Source organism: Anabrus simplex, chromosome 1, assembly GCF_040414725.1.
Source record: "Anabrus simplex isolate iqAnaSimp1 chromosome 1, ASM4041472v1, whole genome shotgun sequence".
In the NCBI taxonomy this organism is placed as follows: domain Eukaryota; kingdom Metazoa; phylum Arthropoda; class Insecta; order Orthoptera; family Tettigoniidae; genus Anabrus; species Anabrus simplex.
In genome coordinates, this window is record NC_090265.1 from 465,769,177 (window position 1) to 465,792,594 (window position 23,418).

The 23,418-nt window shown below is 41.6% G+C and overlaps 1 protein-coding gene across 1 annotated transcript in view; it reads right to left on the bottom strand.

Annotated features, from left to right (window-relative positions):
- Positions 1-23,418, bottom strand: part of LOC136873743 (neurexin 1) — a 491,540-nt gene that overhangs the window by 115,613 nt on the left and 352,509 nt on the right. Inside the window, exons 11-15 of the mRNA XM_068227470.1 lie at positions 20,677-20,894; positions 13,663-13,771; positions 11,236-11,628; positions 3,702-3,950; positions 350-508 (exon numbers count right to left, since the gene is read on the bottom strand). Of these exons, the coding sequence (XP_068083571.1) occupies positions 350-508; positions 3,702-3,950; positions 11,236-11,628; positions 13,663-13,771; positions 20,677-20,894 (1,128 nt within the window). The remainder of the gene's footprint in view (positions 1-349; positions 509-3,701; positions 3,951-11,235; positions 11,629-13,662; positions 13,772-20,676; positions 20,895-23,418) is intronic.

A 23,418-nucleotide genomic window follows, 5' to 3' on the forward strand; every position in this document is an offset into this window, starting at 1 on the left:
AATAATAATAATAATAATAATAATAATAATAATAATAATAATAATAATAATAATAATAATAATAATAATAATAATAATTTATTCACCTTTATTATTATTATTATTATTATTATTATTATTATTTATTATATAATTATTATATAATTTATTATTATTATTATTATTATTATTATTATTATTATTATTATTATTATTATTATTTCTTCTCCGATGATTTTCCGCGGAAACTTTAATTCTTCTCCTATCTAATCTAGATTATTTGGGAGAGAGTGTCTTTCATAATATTCAGCATTCATTTCATGACCCTTCATGCATGATACCAACCAACTAATATTTAAGAACCACTAACCTTCACAACCGACGGCAAGTTGAGTGCTAGGAACTACAGCGTCAACCAACAGGTTTGGTGATTCCCCGTTCAAATCGAGACTGGCCAGACAGCCCTCGTACCCATGTCTGGAATGGATCATCTTAGGGAGGGACTGATACATGTCCTTGCGTACACCACCTGGAAGAAAAACAAGAATAATTGTGGCTTTTACACATGTTTTGGTAGCAGTGCACAGGAGTGAAGTGCGTAACTTCGTTCTTCACGCAGAAGAGGAGTTTACTGCGCGACCAATCAGTTTATCTTGGCTTCTTGTCGATTGCCACCGTCTTTCCAGTGTACTGTAGTTGCCAAGAAATAGCAATACCGATCTAAACATGTTTGGATAATAGATAGTGTGAGGGTGGGACGGTTAATGCTAAGAAGAAAGCTCAGGATCATTGTTCAGATCAGCCAGAGATAGTTCCGCATTTTGAAATACTAGTGTCTCAGATTTAAACCCAGCAAATAAATATTTTATTGTACGGTTAGGTAAATCAGAAAGAAAACATTTCCAGACCCATGTTAGTAACATAGATGTTTATTTTTTCATATGAAGAGTCCGTCCACTGTTATTTTACGTTGCATGTTTCTCGCACTTGATACACTATACGCATTCCTTGCAGCTCAGTTAAGATTAAAACTAATGTTAATTACAGAGAACGGTTGAAAAGTTTACCGACAAATTTAGGAAGTGAATGAAGGTGACAGAGAGTGGCTTATGATTGTGATTCGGAGCCAAGTTCTCTGACATGACATACTGGGACGTCAAAGGAATTATAGCATTCTAGCGTATGCATGAATAGCAGGAAGCTATTGATCTGAAGAGACGCTAGAATGCTGGTATCTTCTCCGTCCTATTCCTTACCAATAGCTAAGTCTAACTGATATTATAGTCCGGTTTCTTGGCTGATGGCAGCGTAGTGGCCTTCAGCTCAGAGGGCCTCGGGTTAGCTTCCCGGCCGGGTAGGGGATTTCAATCTTAAATGGTTAATTCCCTTGCCTTGGAGACTGGGTGTCTGGGCTGTGTTTATGCTCACCCCACATCCATGCAACTCATGTACCACACACGATATTATTCTCCACCATAATAACCCGCTGCACCAGGTTAGCAGTAGCCACGCGAAATTATTATTATTATTATTATTATTATTATTATTATTATTATTATTATTAGTGGACCCATGCTGCTCCGCCGCATTCGTTATAAATAGGTCAGGTAACTCCTCTTGGTATGCCCGCCATAGTCATATTGTTTTGCCTGCCTTTTTCGATAGTTTTACGAACATTTAACGTTGGTACATAATTTCTCTTTCATCCTTGTTTCTCTCGCCCGTCCTGATGCTCTCTTCAGTTCATTATTCAGTTTCCTGTACATTCTTTCCCCTTTTTCAGTCGCACATTCTTCCACATTCTTCTTCCTTCCATCTTATCCAGCACGGTCTTCGTTATCCACTCTTTCCTTTCGGGTCTAGACTTTCATTCTCTCTGATTTCCTCAACTTAGTCACTAAGACATGCCAGTGTCGGTATGACGAGGTTTCCTGGATTTTTTGAAAGGCTTTCATATATTAACTTCCACTTTTCGTTTGCTTCTTCTTCGTGATCTCTTCCCTCCCAATGGGCCATAAAATTTCCCCACAAAACCTCAGTCTTACCTTTCTCTTTTAGAACTTCTAGTTCTATGTATCTCTTCCTTCTCAGTCTTTTCGGCTTTACACGCGCGTTTTTCACCACCAAGTTATGGTCAGAGTCTTTATCCGCTCCGGGGTATTCCTTTGCATTTTTCAAATAGTTTCTGAATCATGATATACAGTAGTCGATTTGGTTTCTCGATTCAGTTCATATGCCCGTGTATAATATCGTCTTTTGTGATGATCAAGCAAGGTGTTACAGTTCACTAGTGAATTTTATTTACAAAAACTGAACAATCACTCCTATCATTTCTCTTACTTAATACAAAGCTACCGACTGATTCACCATTTATTCCTTCATTCACTACAGAATTCAAGTCTCCCGAGACAAAAATATGTACACCTCGCTTTTCCTTCTTCAATATTCTCAAAGCACTACTCTACTTCTTCACCTCTGCGTTGACTAGTTAATATGCACATTTGGGTTGAAACTACATCTGTTCCCGATCTTTTTAGTCTCATCAATCTCTGATCAATATAACCCACCTTCAATATTTTACATTTATGCCACTTTCATATCGTTATTGATACTCCATTTATTCTACTCTTAACTTCTCCACTTTCCATCTCTCCAGTTCCTCCCCCACTTCAGTTTCACACGTTTTCAGTGTATCCAATTTATTCTTCCTCATCTCCCGTTTGGCATTTTCCAGCTTTGCAGCCTATAGTAGTGTGAGTACATTCCACCTTCCAATTCTTAATTTCTCTTCTTTTAGTTCTATTGTCGCTCTTTTTCCGTTATCTCCAGCTGATCTCAACGTAGTCCCTTCTCGGAGATCCGAAAGAAGGGGAGTTTTATGGACGGAATAATTTCGTTTCGCAAAGACATCCATTCCATGTTATTCTAAGGTGTCTAATGTGGTTGCATCCCGTTATTTTTCACACATCAGTTTTTCAGCTGGTTGCCAGCCCAGCCAACCCTGCTCATTTCTCATCATGACCTTAGGACCGGGGAATGGTGGAGGAAGTTCAAATTTCTAAATCAACCCCATGGAGAGTAACAAAGTAACTTATATGCGTTTGTTACGGCATTAAATTAGTGTGGAGGATAATGGGAACGGCCATGGAGTTAAGGGAAGTAGAGGATATCAACGATCAGTTTTTAATGATTTATTAATAAGAAGTGTGGATCAAAAGATGCCAGGGAACTAGTTGCAGATACAAGATTGTGGAGGCACTTAATTCATTCGCCGAAGCTTGCAGATTGAACGCTTGAAGGTATAACGGTCTATACCGATGATGTGCGTATGTAAATTGGTGTACCTCTCGAATTAAATGAAATCGATTTCTGAAGAAAGGAGAATTGAGTTTTGTAACAGATTTGATTGTCTTCTTCGCACCATATCTTCTGTGATAGTAAAAATCAAAACGCAAAGTCATCTCCGTACAGGCCATGAAGGCCCTTGGAGGGGTGGAAGGTAAAGTCTTTCAATATCCCTAACCTCGGCACTTGATGGAGTAGAGTGTATGTGATAGTGCAGAAAAATATTTAATTGTTGTTGTTTTACGCTGCAATGTATAGCAGCATGTTCACTGACCGTGTAGAAAGCTATTTCTCCGCAGTTGCGGAGGAGGTTTTCCACAGAAGGGCTTTCAACATCACATCATTCATACTCATTTGTGCACATAGTAGGTACTTACCAAGATAGAGTATGCCAGCTAGATCGAGGTTCTCATTGGTGCCCAGGCTGGTGACGATGGCGAAGTTGTCGTCCACCATGAGCGTGTGTTGCTTAGGACTAGGTCGACCGATAGTGACTGCGTGCCAGCGATTATCATTCAGGGAATTCCGTGCGTTATCGCGGACACGCACCGCGCCGTCCCCCAAATTGAAGATGTAATGAAGATGCCCATTCACTAGCTCCACGGCTAGAAAATCTTGTTCACGACCTGAAAACCGAACAGCAAAATAAATTAACAGCAGCAGAGTAAATACTCCTCGTGTTTGAAAGATGGTGGTGGTGTCTTATAGGACAAAATTACAATATTGTCAGTCCTAGAGAAAACAAGAAGAGTGAATAGATCAGCTAAAAAAATGGTGAGGACAAGAAAGTGCAGGAAAACTAATGATTTCCTGAAGCTCACAAATCTAATACCGGAGTGGTCAGAAAGGACGAAGAGAGGCCAGGAAAGAAAGATGAAAGTGGGGCATAGGCAAGGGGAAGCGGTGCCAGAACCAACCTCCTAAAACTCACTGGAAAGCAAAAACCTAGATAGACACACTATCACTAAAGTAGAAAGAGTATCAAACCACTTGAAAACACTAGAACTAAACGTAGTAGACAGAGAAGTGTGCACGGCTGTCTCAAGAAGCACCTGAATAACTCATGGGTCCATGGAGCTGCAATAGCACTTTCTAGCCCAGTGATGAAAGCAATGGTAAACTACCTCACTCCTCATTAATGACGCCACCACCGGTGTTTTGCAGTTTTCCCATAACCGCATAACCTCCGAGCTGAAGAATTAATATGACTTACAAACCATCTTTGTTTCTCATTGCGATATATGAATTATCTTACTTCAGAGTCGAGAAAACTTTTCTACTGAGGCCCCAAATAGCCAAACAAACTGACGCTGGTGTCCAGTTAGGCGGATTACTATTATCTCCACTACTTTTATAAATTAAGACAGTGCGAATTTTTGTCGTATCTCCCGGGATAATTTTCCACTTGAGTATTAGCCTCATCCATCAGTAAATAATAATAATAATAATAATAATAATAATAATAATAATAATAATAATAATAATAATAATAATAATAATAATAATAATAATAATAATAATAATATACATTTGCAGCTTAAATGGCCGATGTTAATGTCGACAAAGAACAGGAAACCTGATTGCGATCTAGGATCAAGTGGTGGCTACAAGACCATTACATGAAAGATTGTAACGCAACCGATGATCGTTGCTGCGCATGTAATATGGAACAGGAAACAGTGAGATACCTAACATCCAGATGTTCAGTACTAGTATCCATGGACTAAAAGGGATTCTTATACTCCGCACGGCCTTACTTCTAAATTGAAGTTTCGCAAAACAAATGAGCATCGCCTTCCCTCTGTTGCCAGCGCGCTACGCCTGCGAGAACAGCTGATGCAATATAACCGCGGTAAACAGCCCTTGTAAATTGTAATACAGTACTCAGAAAAACGAATGAATATGGATTGAAAACAAATTCACAAGAACTACACTTTCTAACAATATCTGGCACTAAAAGAGAATATAATATTAACAATAAAAGAGAATGAGGAAATAAGACATCACTAACGGCTAATGGCTGGCACAGAAAGGAGATTGTGGCCTACAAAGGGAACACACTACTGATCTCAGAGTCACTGGAACCCTCCAACAATATGAAAAACACACTAAATATTGAAGGAAAATGCAAAAGATCGCGAACCGTACCGAATACCACACACGCTGAGCGAGATAGGTTAACCACGTGGCGAATGTAAATATTAGAGTTGGCAACAAAGTTTCGAGATTGTGCTCTGCCGATATAAATCGATATGAATGGCAGCTTGGGATTGGTTGGATTTCTATGCTTCAGCGCATAACCACCAGACAGAGCTAAAATCTGCTAAAACGTCAATTTAGAAGTAGAGCCGTACGGAGTATAAGATTATACATTGTTCAGTTGCTATCAGATAAGGTTTGGTTTCGACACCAATGGAATTGTACTACTCGTACAACCGGATAACGTAGTAGAAACCTACAGAAAAGCTATATAGGGAAAAGAGCATCTTGACTGACAAAAATGTGACACATAATATACCAGACGTCACCTTATAGAACCAGACTGCCAAACACGTCTGGATATCGATTTTGCAGTGCCCTTTAATTGAAATACACAATTTTATGAAGAGAACATATAGAAACATGAATGTTAAATACCAGTGGTGAGTAAATGAAGCAACAGAGCTGGTGAATAACAACCTGAAACAGTCCTTGAAGAAGCTGCAGTTGTTCCATCTCATAGAAGACAGCCAGAAATCTGTAGTTCACAGCACGTGCAGAATTGTGCGCAAGTTTCTCCCAAAAAACTAGAATTTATAAAAATAGCCTGTGGTTTTATTTAAATATAATTATGCTTAAAATTATGTTATGTAATTATGCTAACGTACAAGATTTGAAGGCTACTACTACTACTACTACTACTACTACTACTACTACTACTACTACTACTACTACTACTACTACTACTACTACTACTACTACTACTACTACTACTACTACTACTACTACTACTACTACTACTACTACTACTACTACTACTACTACTACTACTACTACTACTACTACTACTACTACTACTACTACTACTACTACTACTACTACTACTACTACTACTACTACTACTACTACTACTACTACTACTACTACTACTACTACTACTACTACTACTACTACTACTACTACTACTACTACTACTACTACTACTACTACTACTACTACTACTACTACTACTACTACTACTACTACTACTACTACTACTACTACTACTACTACTACTACTACTACTACTACTACTACTACTACTACTACTACTACTACTACTACTACTACTACTACTACTACTACTACTACTACTACTACTACTACTACTACTACTACTACTACTACTACTACTACTACTACTACTACTACTACTACTACTACTACTACTACTACTACTACTACTACTACTACTACTACTACTACTACTACTACTACTACTACTACTACTACTACTACTACTACTACTACTACTACTACTACTACTACTACTACTACTACTACTACTACTACTACTACTACTACTACTACTACTACTACTACTATGAAAGGGGTGCAACTATATCTGCTGAGGAAAAGAAAGCCTCGAGGAACCAACTCTTACTAGACTGGCAAGACCGATGGGATGGCACAACCGATGTTGGCCAATGGACAAAAAAGCTAATACCCAACATAGGAGACTGGCTTAAATGTAGAGATCGGCAGGTAGATTACTATCTGTCGCAGATCCTGACAGGACATGGAAGATTCGGCGTATACGCCATGAAGATGGGAAAGACGCAGGGAGATGGTTGTTGGTACTGTTCTGAAAGGGATACAGTAGAACACACCTTTTTCTACTGTGTTCGATGGGAAGAAGAACGAAGAAAAGCCTGCCAACAACTTGGCCGACAACTCACGCCAGGGAATCTGGTTCAGATTATGTTAGAGAGCCCGTTTGCCTGGAACACAGTAAAGGCAATGGCGACAAGCATTATGGGGATGAAGGAGAAAGAAGAGAAAGGAAGAACTTAATAACATACATCACTCCATTCTGATGTCATGCCGACAAGCAGTTCCAGAATGGTCTGAGTGAAGAGGGCAGGGGTTTTTAGTTGGTGGAAATCCAACTCCCACACAGAGTGGTGTCTTTAAAAGATTTTCCCCTGCCATAACAAAAAAAACTACTACTACTACTACTACTACTACTACTACTACGTGGCTGGGAACTAACCTTAACAATTTCAGAATAAACTACATCTAAAAGCGTTTTTATATATAATATTCCTAGTAGTTCTATGAAATATGTCTGAAGTCTCTTGCAACATCCTTGGGGCTGGAGTATCCCAGTAATAGAATAACATGAATACAACGCCGAAGATGTGGGTATATTCCTTCTATTCTTATCGACTATTAAGGAGAGTAGTGAGCTGCTACACTTTTCAATTCCACTGTGGAAATATTATTCGAGATATAGGCGATACAATTCCAGGCTCTCTAAGTAATGAAAAAGTGTACACACTAGCACATGCGATCTCCTTCGGGAGACTGGGATGAAGGTACAGAGAAGTTCATAATCTTCTTGTTACTGCTTCCTGTGACGGAGTTGAAACATTGTGGTCTTCAGTCTAATGTGACTGAGAGAGCTGGCTGCGTGACATGCTAAAAACTTGTATTCGGAAGATTCTTTTTTTTTTTTTTCATAATCCGCTTTACGTCGCACCGACACAGATAGGTCTTATGGCGACGATGGGATAGGAAAGGGCTGGGAGTGGGAAGGAAGCGACCATGGCTTTAATTAAGGTACAGCCCCAGCATTTGCCTGGGGTGAAAATGGGCGGAAAACTATCTTCAGGGCTGCCAACGATGGGGCCACTATCTCCCGAATACAAGCTGATAGCTACGTGATCCAAACCGCACGCCACTTGCTCGGTATATTCGAAAGTTGGTGGGTTCGAATCCCACCATCGGCTGCCATGAAGATGGTCTCCATTTTCCCACCTGGAAAATGTGTATAATAATCATTATAAAGATTTGTAGAAGAGAAAACCCACCTAAATAAACTTACAGTTTATTGCCTACCTCTGCAATAGCATAGCAACAGTGAAAACAAGCAAACTTGTTGATTTACGTAACTGTTGATGTCGTGATCATAGACTCCGAACCTCCAATTTTACGTGGAATCCGAACCACACGGACGTCAATTTTCATGCTTTGGCCGGGATTCGAATCGGTGTGAAGACATCAGTGACTATGCACTTGGCTACCACATCCTCCTGTAGTAATGACTTTTTTCAACTACTCATAAGGATATTGCGTATCTCCCTATTCGCTCCTTCCTGGCGCAAAAGAATTAGCGAGAGTGCCGGTTTACTGAGTGTATCTGAGAAATTTAGTTGAATACCTACTGTATTTTATTCAAACCAATGTTGCAATGTAGCATTCATAAATTTAAGAATAACATAGAAGTACTCTTGGAGTTTCTCACACGCACTCTCACTGACTATGAGTCATATCCTGAATTTTCAGTTGCCGAAATAAAGATGTTCGAAGGAGGCATGCTTTCTTCTTGCAAGTGTTTTAACGTCGCACCAATCCAGTTAGGTATTTTGGCGACGATGAGATAGGAAAGGGCTAGGACTGGGAAGGAAGTGGTCGTGGCCTTAATTATAGTCCTGGCATTTACCTGCTAAGAAAGTGGGTGACCGTGGAAAACCATCTTCAGGGCTATCCCCCGAATACAATCTCACACCGCATAGCCAACTCTCTCGGTACTGCACATGTATGTGGGGTGCATTTTATATTCTAGGAAATATCTGCAGCTTCAGCTCGGCAGGATGAGAAATCTTCATGGTCTCTGCTTCTGCTGAGTCCTTTTCTTCATCACTTATCGAGTGAATTGGTCGTGCGGGTACGGACGCGTAGCTGAGAGACTGCATTCGGGAGACAATGGGTTCAAACCCCACTACCGGCAGCCTTGAAGATGGGTTTCTGTGGTTTCACTCTAGGAAAATCCTGGGACTGTACCATAATTAAGGCCATGGTCGCTTCCTTCTCACTCCTGTCCCATCGTTGACATAATACCTATCAGTGTCGGTGCGACGTAAACCAACTTGTAAAAAAATCTTCCTTCACTTTACTTTCCTGTACACTTTTGATTACTTCTGGTTAAAATCCCCTCTACTGCACGGCTTTCCTCAGTCAGCCACAGAAGCTCATCTCTGACAGTTGGATGCCAGATTACTGAGGAGCCGGACTATTTCATTTTTGGTGCATGAACATTTTTATTAATTCGTGCTGTAGTAGGACAAGTAGGATACTTAATTAGAGATGATCTGATGTATAATGTGATCCTAACTGCACACACATTTGTCATATGTATGTTGGGTATTCATCCCGAAGGCTGGTTGGATCTTCAACAGGTCCGCCATTAGCTGTCATAGATGGCCTAGGTGTCACTGAAGAGGCGTACTAGGGAAATGAGGAGTGAAGTAGTTCCCGTTGCTTTCCTCACTGAGACAGAAGTTACTATTGCATATCAGTCTGCCAAGCCCACTGAAATGCGTGCACCAACCGACCCTATGAGCGATAATTTCACACCATCCATAGCACGGACTGGCTTGCATAAGGAATGGCATTACTAGCATCACTCATACCTCAGCCACTTTCATATTGTCAAAGCCAAGGATAAATCTGAGACAGGTCAATGAAAGTAACAAATTTAGTGTAGCCCATACCAGAAAACATAGTGCACTGTAAACACTACATCTTGCCAGCAAAGGCCTCATTTGTCATAATATTCGTTAAAGTAATACCTATTATAATTGCCTATCTGTCGCTATTTCTTGAGGGGTACAGTATTTTTTCACCTACTGTATATATGGGCACAGACCAGAAGAAAATGCATCTTCCACTTAAGTCTCACTCTCGTTTGCGGCCGGTGCTGAGTAATGACGTTCAGAGCAAAACTATAGTAGTGCGTCTGAGTATTATGAAAGGCGCTACTCAGAGCGTCAGTCGTGCAGTAGTAATAATTTCTGACTCAGTAAGGAGGGGCGTGGCAGTCAAGTAGCAGAGTTATGGGCATCTCACAAAGATAGCCGTACTTCTATACCTGCCCAATGCACATGGGATTTTTGAAAATGAATAGTCACGTCTTTGTGGTTCGGATTCCACGTAAAACTAGAGGTTCTGTGCCAACGATCTCGATATCAACAATCAAAACCAAGCATTTCATTGCATTATATAATTACAATTTAGCGGTGGTTATCCACAGGCCCCATGATCTGCCTCGTGGTTTCGATTCCTTTTTCTTTTTGCTAGTTGCTTTACGTCGCACCAACACAGATAGGTCTTATGGCGACGACGGGACAGGAAAGGCCTAGGAATGGGAAGGAAGCGGCTGTGGCTTTAATTAAGGTACAGCCCCAGCATTTGCCTGCTGTGAAAATGGGAAACAACGGAAAACCATCTTCAGGGCTGCCGGCAGTGGGGTTCGAACCCACTATCTCCCGGATGCGAGCTCACAGCTGTGCGCTCCTAACCGCACGGCCAACTCGCCCGGTGGTTTCGATTCCTAGCTCTGTTAATAATTTATGACTGGTCTACTAGGCCGGCTCCCGTGGTGTAGGGGTAGCGTGCGTGGCTCTTACCCGGAGCCCCCGGGTTCCATTCCCGGCCAGGTCAGGGATTTTTACCTGGACCTGTGGGCTGGTTCGAGGTCCACTCAGCCAACGTGATTAGAATTGAGGAGCTATCTGACTGTGAGATAGCGGACCCGGTCTAGAAAGCAGAGAATAACCTCCTAATCTGCAGGCCTTCGGGCTGAGCATCGGTCGCTTGGTAGGCCAAAGCCCTTCAAGGGCTGTAGTGCCATGGGGTTTGGTTTAGTTTCTACTAGAAGTATTCACTGACCTGCGTTGTACATGATGAGCCCGCTGGGTTCTCTCGTCTTAAACTGGAAGTAGATGTTTGTAGCTGAGTATGCCTTTAGGACGGGAAGACCCACGAACGTGTGCTTGCTCTTGAAGGTCACAGGATGGTGTACGAGCTGGTGGTCCCGCTTGCCGAACTTGGCGGTAACGCGCAGTTGAGGTGCTGTGCCAGATGCCTGCTGGTATCCGCCTCCTGAAGAACGTGCCATCTCGAAGTAGGGAAGACCATTGAATGTGAACTGTTGCATAGAACCCACGAAGTTCGGGACGGTGTTCGTCATCTGGATCTCCTCTTCCAAGTGGAATAAGCCACCCACATGCATGGTCCGGAACTCCAGCACATTCTGTTTACCGAGATTTGGCTCCGCAGTCGCTGTACAGAAAAATTGACTTCATTAATATACAACTAATATAATGTATTCTTTCCTTCACTGATCAACATACCATTCAAAGAAATGCATTTTGCTCTGAAGTGACATCTTTACATGCAACACTCGTGAACAGGAATCTCTATTAAAATGTTTTAAAGTATTGTGACAATGAAAGCCATGAGTGCAAGGAAAGGAACAGTGGAAGACTACAATGCCGGCCCAGTAGTGACAAATGGGCGTGGCCGTCAGCGAGAAAATAAATCCACGGCAAATTATTGATGCTCGCGATAACGCAACGCCTTGGAAGAAGCTGGAAGCTAACAGTGTAGAAGGCATGTAGAATGATCCGGAAGTGGAAAGTGCGAGAATCTTCCGCTGGACTACATGAAGAGCGCAGCCGATAGTGAGTCAGTCTTCAGTCACCCGCGAGTAAATTACGAAACGGTCGCGAGTCATTAGGGAGTGCATCAGTAGTGACTAAGATCGTCTTCATTACGGGAAGTGCGGCGAGCTGTGTAGTGAACTGTTCTATGAAGGACCCTGAGCTTTTGAAAGGTCGTGTTGGAGAGCAGAAGTTCGATGGTCCATAGAACTGAGTGTTCGATTACGATCGTGGGAACAAACTGTGTCGAGTGGAAATCTCAAACGCGAGGGAACTTGTAAATATCTGTAAATAGTAGTTTAATAAATTTAGTGGGTAATAAAACACTTTCTTTTTCTCTCCGAGTAGTGATTTTACAGTTTTAAGGACTCCGATAACCCACACTACGCTATTTTAGTATCCCTACTTCTCTTTAAAAGGTCTAAGCCTTGTCTTTATAGCCATAGTTTCCTTTCATCAGCAGTCATTTTCATTTCCAAGTAGGAAGAACACTCCATCTCACTCATCATATGATGTTCTTGGTCGTCCCTTTGCTTTCCTTCCGAAGACATTGCCCACGAAAATGTTTTGAAAAAGAGTTTCATACCTAAGTAATTGTTAAATGAACTTTGCTTTGCGTCTTCCTATTACTTTAAGTGGCTGTCCTTTCTCTCCTATTTACTACATAACCATCTCACTGCTCTTTCTGTCAAACCAGCTAGTTCTGGCAATTCTCCTTCAAAATCACATTTCCGTTGCCTCGGGACGAGCTTTCTCCTGTTTTTCTAACGTCCAGGCTTCACATCTGTATTTTAAGACACTCCCTACAAAGTTTTTTTAGAATCTCTTCTTTGTGTGGACGATGTCCTACAAATAATCATACATACATCTGAACAGACTGATTTGAGAATCTGGCAGGGGCACACTGAAACCTTGTGAACATAACTGGCAAGCGGCTACTGTGTCTGTGTGTTATTTTCCGCTGACTTCTGCTTCAGCTCTGAGTGAATATCACGATGGAAGTGTATACCTATAGGGTATAACACTTCCTGCCCAATGGTACAAAATAAATATATTCCTTTAGACTTTCACGGCCCGTGTAATTATTCATGATGTATATTTTGGGTTTATGCCGTGTAATGAATTATATAAACACTCTCAACGCGCTTCAAAATGCTATTTGCTTTACGTCGCACCGACACCGATATGTCTTATGGCGACGATGGGACGGGAAAGGCCTGGGAAGTGGAAGGAAGCGGCCGTGGCCTTAATTAAGGTACAGCCCCGGCATTTGCCTGGTGTGAAAATGGGAAACCACGGAAAACCATCTTCAGGGCTGCCGACAGTGGGGCTCGAACCCACGATCTCCCGATTACTGGATACTGGCCGCACTTAAGGCTTCAAAATGAACCTTGCCTTTCTTGATCATGAGAAAACAAAAAATGAAACAAGATGCATTCTCTTAGCAATGAAATTCATTAAAACACTTTTCAGGAAAGTAAGCTGAGACACATTGCTGCAGAAACGCACTACTGAGCACACTGAATGGAATGGTGGAGGCAGAAGGAAGGGGACCATACACTATTACGGCATTCTCTTGAAATAATTAACCACTCAGTCATTTCAAGGAGTCCTCATCTAACTCAATGGAACGGGGGTTTTGTCAGATACTTACCTCTCGCCGGCGAGTCGTCATCGACCTGCAGTTTAAGACTGGCTCCTCTTCTGGAGAACCTCAATGTGTGCCATTGGTTGTCATTTAGCCCCTGACCCGCCGTAAGTACCTGTAAGAAAATATCAGTATATGTTTTATAATTATGTTTTGACAATAGCTTATCACGAGGTTTATGCATCTATATATTACAGACAGAGTTGACTATCATGACTATCCTTTCCCACGGAAGCTTGAGTTGATTTTGGATTTTGGATTGAGAACAGTATTTAGTTCCGCTAGTTCTGGTGTATAAGTTCTATTCATTTCCGACACCCCTTCATTAATTCGAATTTTTGGTCTTTCCTGAACCTGCAGGTGTTAGGACATCTGAGTGTAGGGTGCCTACGATTTTTCTGCCTTTCGGATAGATTCATTATTTGGGTGAGTGAAGACTTGTCTGTTTCTTCATCATCTACTAGGGGAGACTGAAACGCAAATGTTAAAGTTCATCGAAATAGGAGACTTATAGGACAGGATGCCTATCGTAGTCCACCTTTAGATGGTGCTTCCTGGGAACCATCCGCAGGAGTTCACAGCTGGTTCCTCAAGTGCTATAAGTAGGATGTTGATCTGAAAAGACAAATTCAGATCGGAAATTCATCAAGTTCAACGACTTCTGGTACCAAACCAAATCAAACCCCATGGTGCAATAGCCCCGAGAGGCCATGGCCTACCAAGCGACCGCTGCTCATCCCGAAGACCTGCAGATATTGTGTGGTAAGCACGACGGATCCTCTCGACCGTTATTCTTGGCTTCCTAGACCGAGGCCACAATCTCACCGTCAGATAGCTTCTCAGGTGTAATCACGTAGGCTGAGTGGACCTCGAACCAGCCCTCAGATCCAGGTAAAATCCCTGAACTGGCTGGGAATCGAACCCGAGGCCTGCGGAATACAATTTTATGTTCGGCGTCAAAGTTCCCACGCTCTTAGACCTGCATTCCCTATACTCATATTATACCTTCTGCCTTCGAGGAAAGTCTAAATCTTAGCAAGACAAGTTCTTTCGATTGGAGAACATGAGGTTTCTGTACTCACTTTGTTGGAATATTTTACTTCTAGAATATCTGAAATTAGAAGTTGTTCGTTTAATATGGCCGAAACAAGTCACATAGACACAGTAACATTTAACCCCTAAGTTACGTCTGTTAAGTATACTTAATGTAGAGAGACATAGGCACCGTGTAGAAGTCATCAATATCTGCATTTGACTTCCGACTGAGTTCTCTGAGAGGGAATTCTAAGGAAAGATTCTAGTCGCCACTGAGAGTAAAATTTCTTTGATGCTATACTACCTATTTCATTTTTACTAATTCCTTCATGTCCAGGATCCCATGCAGGCTGAACACCTGAGGTTTGAAGTTTAGACAAATCAAGAGGCAGCTACTGGTACACTGGGAAATTCTGAGGCTACTTCTGCCCCAGTCAAATCTGACTCTTGATTACACTATATTCTGCCTAGACTAATATTTAAACTTTCTTTGTGAATATAGCAGCTAGCCCCGCAGACTAGGGATAGAGCCAACTTCTTACCCGGAGGCGCCGGGCTGATTCCCTGCTGGTGTATTTTCAGATTCAAGCGTCCACTGTCAACAGAAACAATAACAACATGCATATCATCTTTCCAGAGGAACGATTAGCTCTAGTGTATAGACGGAGTTTTGTGATAATACAGGGCACGCTTGAAACTTAACGAACGTAATCAACATTCGATAACTATTCAACAATATGACGTTAGGTGTAACTTTGCCTATTTCAACGATGATGATTGCTGTCCCTTATTTGCACCCTGAAAGTGAAAATGAGAAACCACGGAACACTATCTTCAAGACGGCGGGCAGTGGGATTGAAACCACTCACCATCCGATTGCAGTACTGCAAACTCGCCGGAATAGCGTGGCTGCTGACAATTATTGCGCCATGCTGCTCGGGTTAGCCAGCCCGTTAATAACTAATACTATAGTGAGAACACAACTGTTTGGTTGCATAGTTGAACGGCTAGCTTAATAGTCTATGTCCTTGAGGCCCCGGGTTCGATCCCCGTCCGGGCCACGGATTATCACATTAACAGGTACATTCCTATGGCTAAGGGACTGGATATTTCTGTCGTCTTCAACAGTTGTAACGCAGCGCACAGTAAGACACGGAACTCACCACCATCACAATATTAGCCCACAGTTTTCTCCTCTAATGGTTGGCGTCAAGAAGGGCATCCAGTCGTAAAACTGTGCCAAATATTCTGAAAACTCTGAGCCCGCAGGAAAAACGGGATAAAATGGGTTGTAATGGAAATAATTCCAGTGGCATCACTGCTCACTTCTCACCAAGGCAGCCCGGGTTTGATTCTCGACCGATGCATATTGGATTTTCGAAAGAAAAGGTCACGTCTGACGGGTGGGATTCCACATAAATATGGAGGTCCTGTGGCTTATGATCACAAAAGTAAAGACCACTTAAAAACATATGCGTAGTTTACGTTTTAAACAGAAAAATGAGAACACGGCAAAGTGTTTGTGTAACGTTTAGAGAGCGAGATACAGATTGGTGCGAAATGATGCACATTGTTATAGCAGGTGTTCGAAAATGTCCACCATGGGTGGTAATACGTGCTCAGAATTTTCGGAGAAAATTCTCTTGAACTCGCCTCAGTACTAGTGGTTTTGACTGATGTCCTGAACAGCTTCCAAGACACGCTCCCGGAGCTCTTTCTTCACTGCGATACACCTTAGATTTCATTTTCTTTTTTTGCTAGTTGCTTTACGTCGCACCGACACAGATATGTCTTATGGCGACGATGGGACAGGAAAGAGCTAGGAGTAGGAAGGAAGCGGCCGTGGCCCCAGCATTTGTCTGGTGTGAAAATGGGAAACCACGGAAAACCATTTTCAGGGCTGCCGACAGTGGGGTTCGAACCTACTATCTCCCGAATACTGGATACTGGACGCACTTAAGCGACTGCAGCTATCGAGCTCGGTCCTTAGATTTCATACACCCCTAGAAGAGTAATCAGGTGTTTAGATTGAGGCTTCTTGCCGGTCAGCCGATAGGGTCCAAATACCCAACCTATCGCTGCGGATAGGTGGCGTCCAGATGGCAGCGCACTGCGTTGATAATGTGCAGGAATTCTCCATCAGTGTTGGAACCGCATGTGCCGTCGGGTGTGGAGTGGAACATTCTCTAGCAGCAGTGGTAGAGTGTCTTTCAGAAACTGTACATAAAATACGCCCGTCAGTTTATGAGATAATACCACATACCTCCCAACATCCCTTTCCATTAATGGAAAACCGAACCTGGTGGTGGGAACGTCTCATAGCACGGGGGTTGTTCTCCGACTACACATGCGTGTAGTGAAAATTGAAGATGGCACTTCTCGTAAACGAGGCATCATCTGTGGACAAAATGATTCACGAAGTCTTCGGGCTGACGATGGCCTCAGTCATAGTCTTCGTAGGTGCTGAACACAGTGCAGATGGTACGGATGTTGCTGGTCCTCCCGTTATGTTTGTAGGACAGTCCAATGGGACACTTCTACCACTGGGCGATTTGGCGAGAACTCCTACCGCGTTCCTCTGCAGTAAGTTCTAATATCCGGTCCTTTGCACGAAGATCACAGGCCCACCAGCTTCACGCCTGGATATGACATTTCCAGTGTCAGATATTCTCTGTATAGCTGCCACAAGACAAGGGAAAATGTCGACCTAGAGAGGTAAGACTCTATACTAGGACAGATAATATCATCTCATAGGAAGAGACGAGAATGAAGTGAATTTAATGATCTAAAACAGACAACTCTCATATGAGTAGATGAGAATGAAGTGAAACTATTCACCTAGAGATCTCGGACTGTGAACTAGGCTAGACAACCTCTGACTGTAAGCGACGAAATGAAGTGCTGAATAAAACTTGGGCAGGTGCGGTTCTTCACTACACTAGTTTATTTCCCCTTTCTATATTCCTTAGAACTAGTCTAAACTTGATATGGAGAGGTCGACTTTAATTAGGAACTAATATTTAGAGGCCCCATGAAGAAAAGAAGAAACTTGATATGAGAGTTGAGAACATTCGGCCGGAGCGAACATTAGTTAACGTGGACATCATTCACAGGGAGTCTTCTGTCCTCCGTACACTTCCTGTACACTTCTAGAAGGATTTTAAGATAGTCAGTACAGCTGGTATGTACATGTAGCTCACCTTCAATGGGGGAGTACCTGAAAAGTGCTAAATTACTTCGGGACAAGATTACGAATTTACTTTTGCGAAAATGTTGCAATCTTCGAGATGAAAATTTTGGGATTAAGGAGATGGGCTGATCGACTAAGCGGTATGTTCCTAGCTGTTAGCAGAGAGATGGCGTGGAATGACATTAGTAGACGAATATGACTGAATGGAGTTTTTGAAATAAGAATAATTATGAAGATAAAGTTGGAATTCAAGACGACAGTTTGGAGCAAATATTCGTTTATAGGAAGAGGAATTCGGGATAGGAAAAATTTACCAAGGGATAAATTCGGTAAATTTCCAGCTTCTTTGAAATCATTTAAGAAACGAGTAGGTAAACAACTGATAGGTAATCCGCGACCTGGACGACAGACCTAAATGCAGATCAATGATGACAGGCTGATCGTACGCTGAGACGGAGCCCTTCTTTGTGTAAATCGTTCAACGGATATCTCCGAAACTGTAAAGCATTCTGTCCTACTTCCCTGTAAAGTATAAGCATATCCAAATATTCTCTGGACGTGAACTTTGTCATTGATAAGCGATATGTGTTCATCAGCTACACGCTAGTCATATCCGGGTTGTATATACAGTCGCTCGCATAAGTATTCGTCCATGTGTCCTTTTCATATACTGAACACCAAAAGTGCATTGCAAGGCTTCGGATACGTTCAGAAACAAATACGCAGTGAATATGCAATATGTATGCACTATAATACCGGCAGAATATGCCTCTTGCACGTCACTACTCTTTAATAATGAAGAATGAGTGTGGTTGGGCTAGGATATGGCAACGCAGAAGTATTCGTCCGCCTTGTGCATTATCTTGTGTAAAGAACACAGCATTGAGGAAGGGGGACACATCATCAAGCTCAGTCCATCAGTGATACGGACAGTGTCGGTGAGACATCATCTAGTGCATGCCCCGAGTACGATGGGAAAGATAAGGAAACGAACTGTTGTTGAACGCTAATGAATTATACAACTCCACATACTTGGTAATTCGTGAAGAGTAATTGCTGAAAAACAGGAATACCGCGAACTATAGTCGCAAGTATCATTCAGCGATACAAGACCAGTGCAACTTAATCAATAGAGCAAGAACTGGGCGGTCGAGGAAGCTGACAACACGCGAAGAGCGAAGCATAATATGCACCGTCCATAAAAATCCCCATGTGTCTGGACCTGTGCTTCGAACAGAAGTACAAACCTCCACTGGGAAGAACATCAGCACCGACACCGTACGACGTGTGTTACACAGAGCTGGTTTGCAGGGGCGTACAAGTCGGAAGAAGCCCTGGATAAGTGAGGTGAACCATAAGAAGAGGCTGGCGTTCGCCAAACAGTACGTTATGAAGCTACCAGCATTATGGAAACGCTTGTTGTTTACGGACGAGAGCAAATTCTGTTTATTCATTTGCTCTGGAAAGCGACGTGTATAGAGAAAGAAGAACGCCGAGCTCCAAAGTCAAAATCTGCAACCAACCGCAAAATATAGAAGAGGTTCCATAATGGTATGCGGGTGTACGTCGGCGGCTGAAGTAGCCAACTGCCATATAATTCCTGAACGGATAGATAAGATGGTATATTTGAGTATATTAAAGCAACACATAACACCCAGCGTGGCAAAATTAGGTCTTAGTTGTGGGTACATCTTCCAGCAAGATAATGACCCTAATCACACTGCTCGTGTTGTTAGGGAATGGCTACTCTACAATTCACCTCATGTGCTGCAGACACCACTCCACTCCCCAGACTTAACCCCCATACATCATTTACGGGCGAAATTAAAATGTACACTGAGCAAGCAGCGTATTCCAAATAAAAATCTCTGAAGCAATACTTCTTGGAAGAATGGCACGAAATAGGCCCGGAAGTGACAGAAAAACTGGTGACATCCATGCCGAAAATCCTTCAAGCCGTGATTGGTTCCAAAGGACGTTGGACACACTACTGATATTTAGTAAACGACTGAACATTCCTTGACTTCTTATTGTGGACAAAAACTTTTGTAACGTGACTTTTCTGCAAGCAGTGTAATTGTTTTTCATTTGTTCCAAATGCCAGTGCTTAGGGTGCTATAAATTATGTCCTCAGATGTTCAGATGACAAATAAAACATACGATTACTTATTTGCAATTAACTTCTTTATTATATTGGTGCTACTGGCTATTGTCCTCACATGAAGAGCGCGGACGAATAATTATGCGAGCGGCTGTATTAGCCTTCAGATCGCTCCTCCCCTCCCAACGAAGCTGCTGACCTTGTGTACCGTTCGCGTCATCGCAGCTACGTTGCTACATGTTGTTTGCTACCATTCAATTCATAACATTTTCACCGCTTAACGCATCGAAATAAGACAAATAATCAATAAGCGTTTGTTCTTACACTTATTTCTAAGTATTTGTACGCTCCGTCTTCTTGCATTTCGAGCCATTAACCCTTTACATAACTGATTTCATTAAGATATTATTTATAGCGTAACGGTACCAGATACAGACCTGAAACTTGCGACATTGTCATCTTCTCCCCAAGATCTATTACTTGTGTTAATATGGTGCATCAGTTGCCTTCCATCCTGTAGATATGTAGTATTTTCAGCCTCAGCTGTATTTAACCTATCAATAAAAACAATTTAGATTTTCTTCCCTTCTTTCTAACATTCAACTACACAGTCTCACTCTCACTCTCTCACACACCTACCCCAAAACGCACACTTCTCTTCTTCAGAACTTACAGTATCTCGATCACTGCTCACCTTATCTCGATCCCCAAGCCGTATAGTCAGTCGCACTCTGCCCCCCGTAAGTGCCAGCTCCAGTCGGTCCACTGACTGCTCTGTACTCGTCGTCAACAGAAGCCCCAGAGGTCTCGTGGTCTGGAATCGCAGGGTCACATCTTCCGTCTGCGTCCGTGAATCATCGGGCATCGTGATAAGCATGTGCTGCGAGCCGTTGAATGTCAGTGTCGTCGCATCTGAAATATGTACATTAATTAACTGGATTTCATGCATGTAAACCAGATTAGTTATGAAGACTGTAAATAAATCTAAGGATAGGAAGGATATGATTTTATTTGCTATCTGTTAAACGTCGGAGACATACTTATATCCAAATTAAACAGTTTGAATTTCTTTGCGAGTGTACTCCAGTGGATCAGTTCCTATCTCACTGGCCGCCAGCAGTGCATACTTAATAACAACAATGAATATTCAAATTGGGGTACAGTTGAAGTAGGAATATAACAAGGATCTATACTGGGGCCCTGTTTTTCTCTTTGTATATAAGTGGCATACCTTCCGGATTAAAACATTGCAAATGCCACTTATACGCAGATAACTTACTGATGTATATAAACATAGTAAATCCGAAAACCTACAGTCAGAAAAACTTCACCTGAATGAAGACTTGATGACTATAGATGTATGGGCCAAAAAATCATGGATTAAAATTAAACCCAGCTAAATCCCAGGCAACCGAACAATGTTACCATAGTTGTCCATAATTGATACTCGCATACACTATAGCCAAAACATAAGGAATCTTGGTATAATATTTGACAAACGCCTGTTCTAGTCTGCCCAAACTATACCTGTGTGTGGAAAAATATACCGAACGGTACAATGTCTCAGTAAATTCACTTTCCTTTCTAGAGAAAGTTCTTGTTGAATCACTCACATTACCTCATTTTGATTATTGTTATGTAGTTTACAACAACGTAGGAGTAGAATGTGGAAGGAAAATAAATGTGCTCAGAATGCTTGTGTAAGATTTATTTGTGGGATTCGTTACGCTGACCGTGTCACACCGTCGTTCACGCGGCTTGGATAGCTTCGTCTGCAAGAACGATGCGCACTTCATACTCTTTGCTTTTTGCATAATATTCTTAAAACGTCTCAACCAGCCTATCTCCGTGATCGCATCAAACTCCTCTCCACAGATCATAAGAAAAATAACCGACCCTGCAGTACCATGTGCTTATCCTTTCCTGTACACAGAACAACAATCTACACGAAATCATTCACCGTTACCGCAGCCTGACACTGCAATCTCTTACCAGTGGACGTCAGAAGCATGTCCAGCAGCTAAGCTTTTAAACATGCCTGTGTCGAAATACTATGTAAACATGCATGAATAATCAAGTTTAGGCCTGAAAACACCTCCTCCTACTTCCTCTTCATCGTATTTTTCCTCTTCCTTTCACGGACCATTTTCTTCTTCTTCTTTTTCTTACTAAACCTTCTCTTCACGTCTCAATTGAAGGCGATATCGCCCTATCTTCTTGAAAAATATTTCAAAAATATGTACTAGATATACTAGTACTTATTATTCATGTATTTTTAATGTAATCTACGTACAATGTGTATTATATAGATCAGGGGCTTCCAAATGGCGGGGCCGCGAGGGATTTTAAGAAATGTGATTTTTTTTTTACAAAAAGCATTTCACAGCTTGTTCAAAACTGTATTAAGTTTTATACCCTTTTTAGACCCAAGTATGAACTGATTCATTCTTTAATATTATTTCCTGTTTTTAAGTATTCACTTGATCTGAATAGATTATTTTTATTTAAAAAATAAAATTCAAACTCCGGCGGAAAATGAGCCCTTACAAATGCCATTGCTGCGTCTTAACCATTATAGAAATAGCCATGGGATCCATACCAATTCTTGAAATCCGTGCAAACGTCGCTGTGGACATTTTATACAACGTAGCATGCAACGAATACCAAGAAATACAAGAAATACTTAAATTGCCATTGGTGCAAAACACGGTTTACATTCATCGTTCTTTTCTCATTGGCCGTACTGGCTGGTTCACAGTGCTGCACCATCGAAGACATTTTTCGTGCAGTACTCCTGGAAGTACCTTGCTGGAATTCTAGGCTCCTTCACTTGTATATCATTGTTCCGTACACACTACTCCCATTAAATTTTTCTTTAAGTTTTGACTACATTATTAATTTCAGTTTGTCCGTACGTTTCTTTACTTTTTAAGTTTTCATTGTCAAATAATTGAAATGAACTGACATTGTTGGGTGTTCTTCTTTCAAATTCAATTGTCCTGGGTATAATAGTGTGTATGCTTATTTCACTCTTTTGTGCATTTGTAAAATAGTGTTTTAAGCAAGTAAAATTATTAAACCTTCATTCTTATTGAACGATGCAGATTATTACATACTGGTACCTCTGTATTATTTGCGGAATTTTACAACAGTTTGCCTATTATTAAAGTGCGGCCCCCGATCATGCCTAAGGTTTCCAATGTGAACCTCGAGCCCTTACAAATTGGAAACCTTTGATATTGATGATATGATTTGTTTTTTAATGTATGATATGATTTTTCCTTAATATCACTAAGTTTGATTATTTTATTAATACTATTCCTGTTAGTCCGACTCGTTGACCGAACGGTCAGCGTACTGGCCTTCGGTTCAGAGGGTCCCGGGTTCGATTCCCGGCCGGGTCGGGGATTTTAACCTTAATTGGTTAATTCCAATG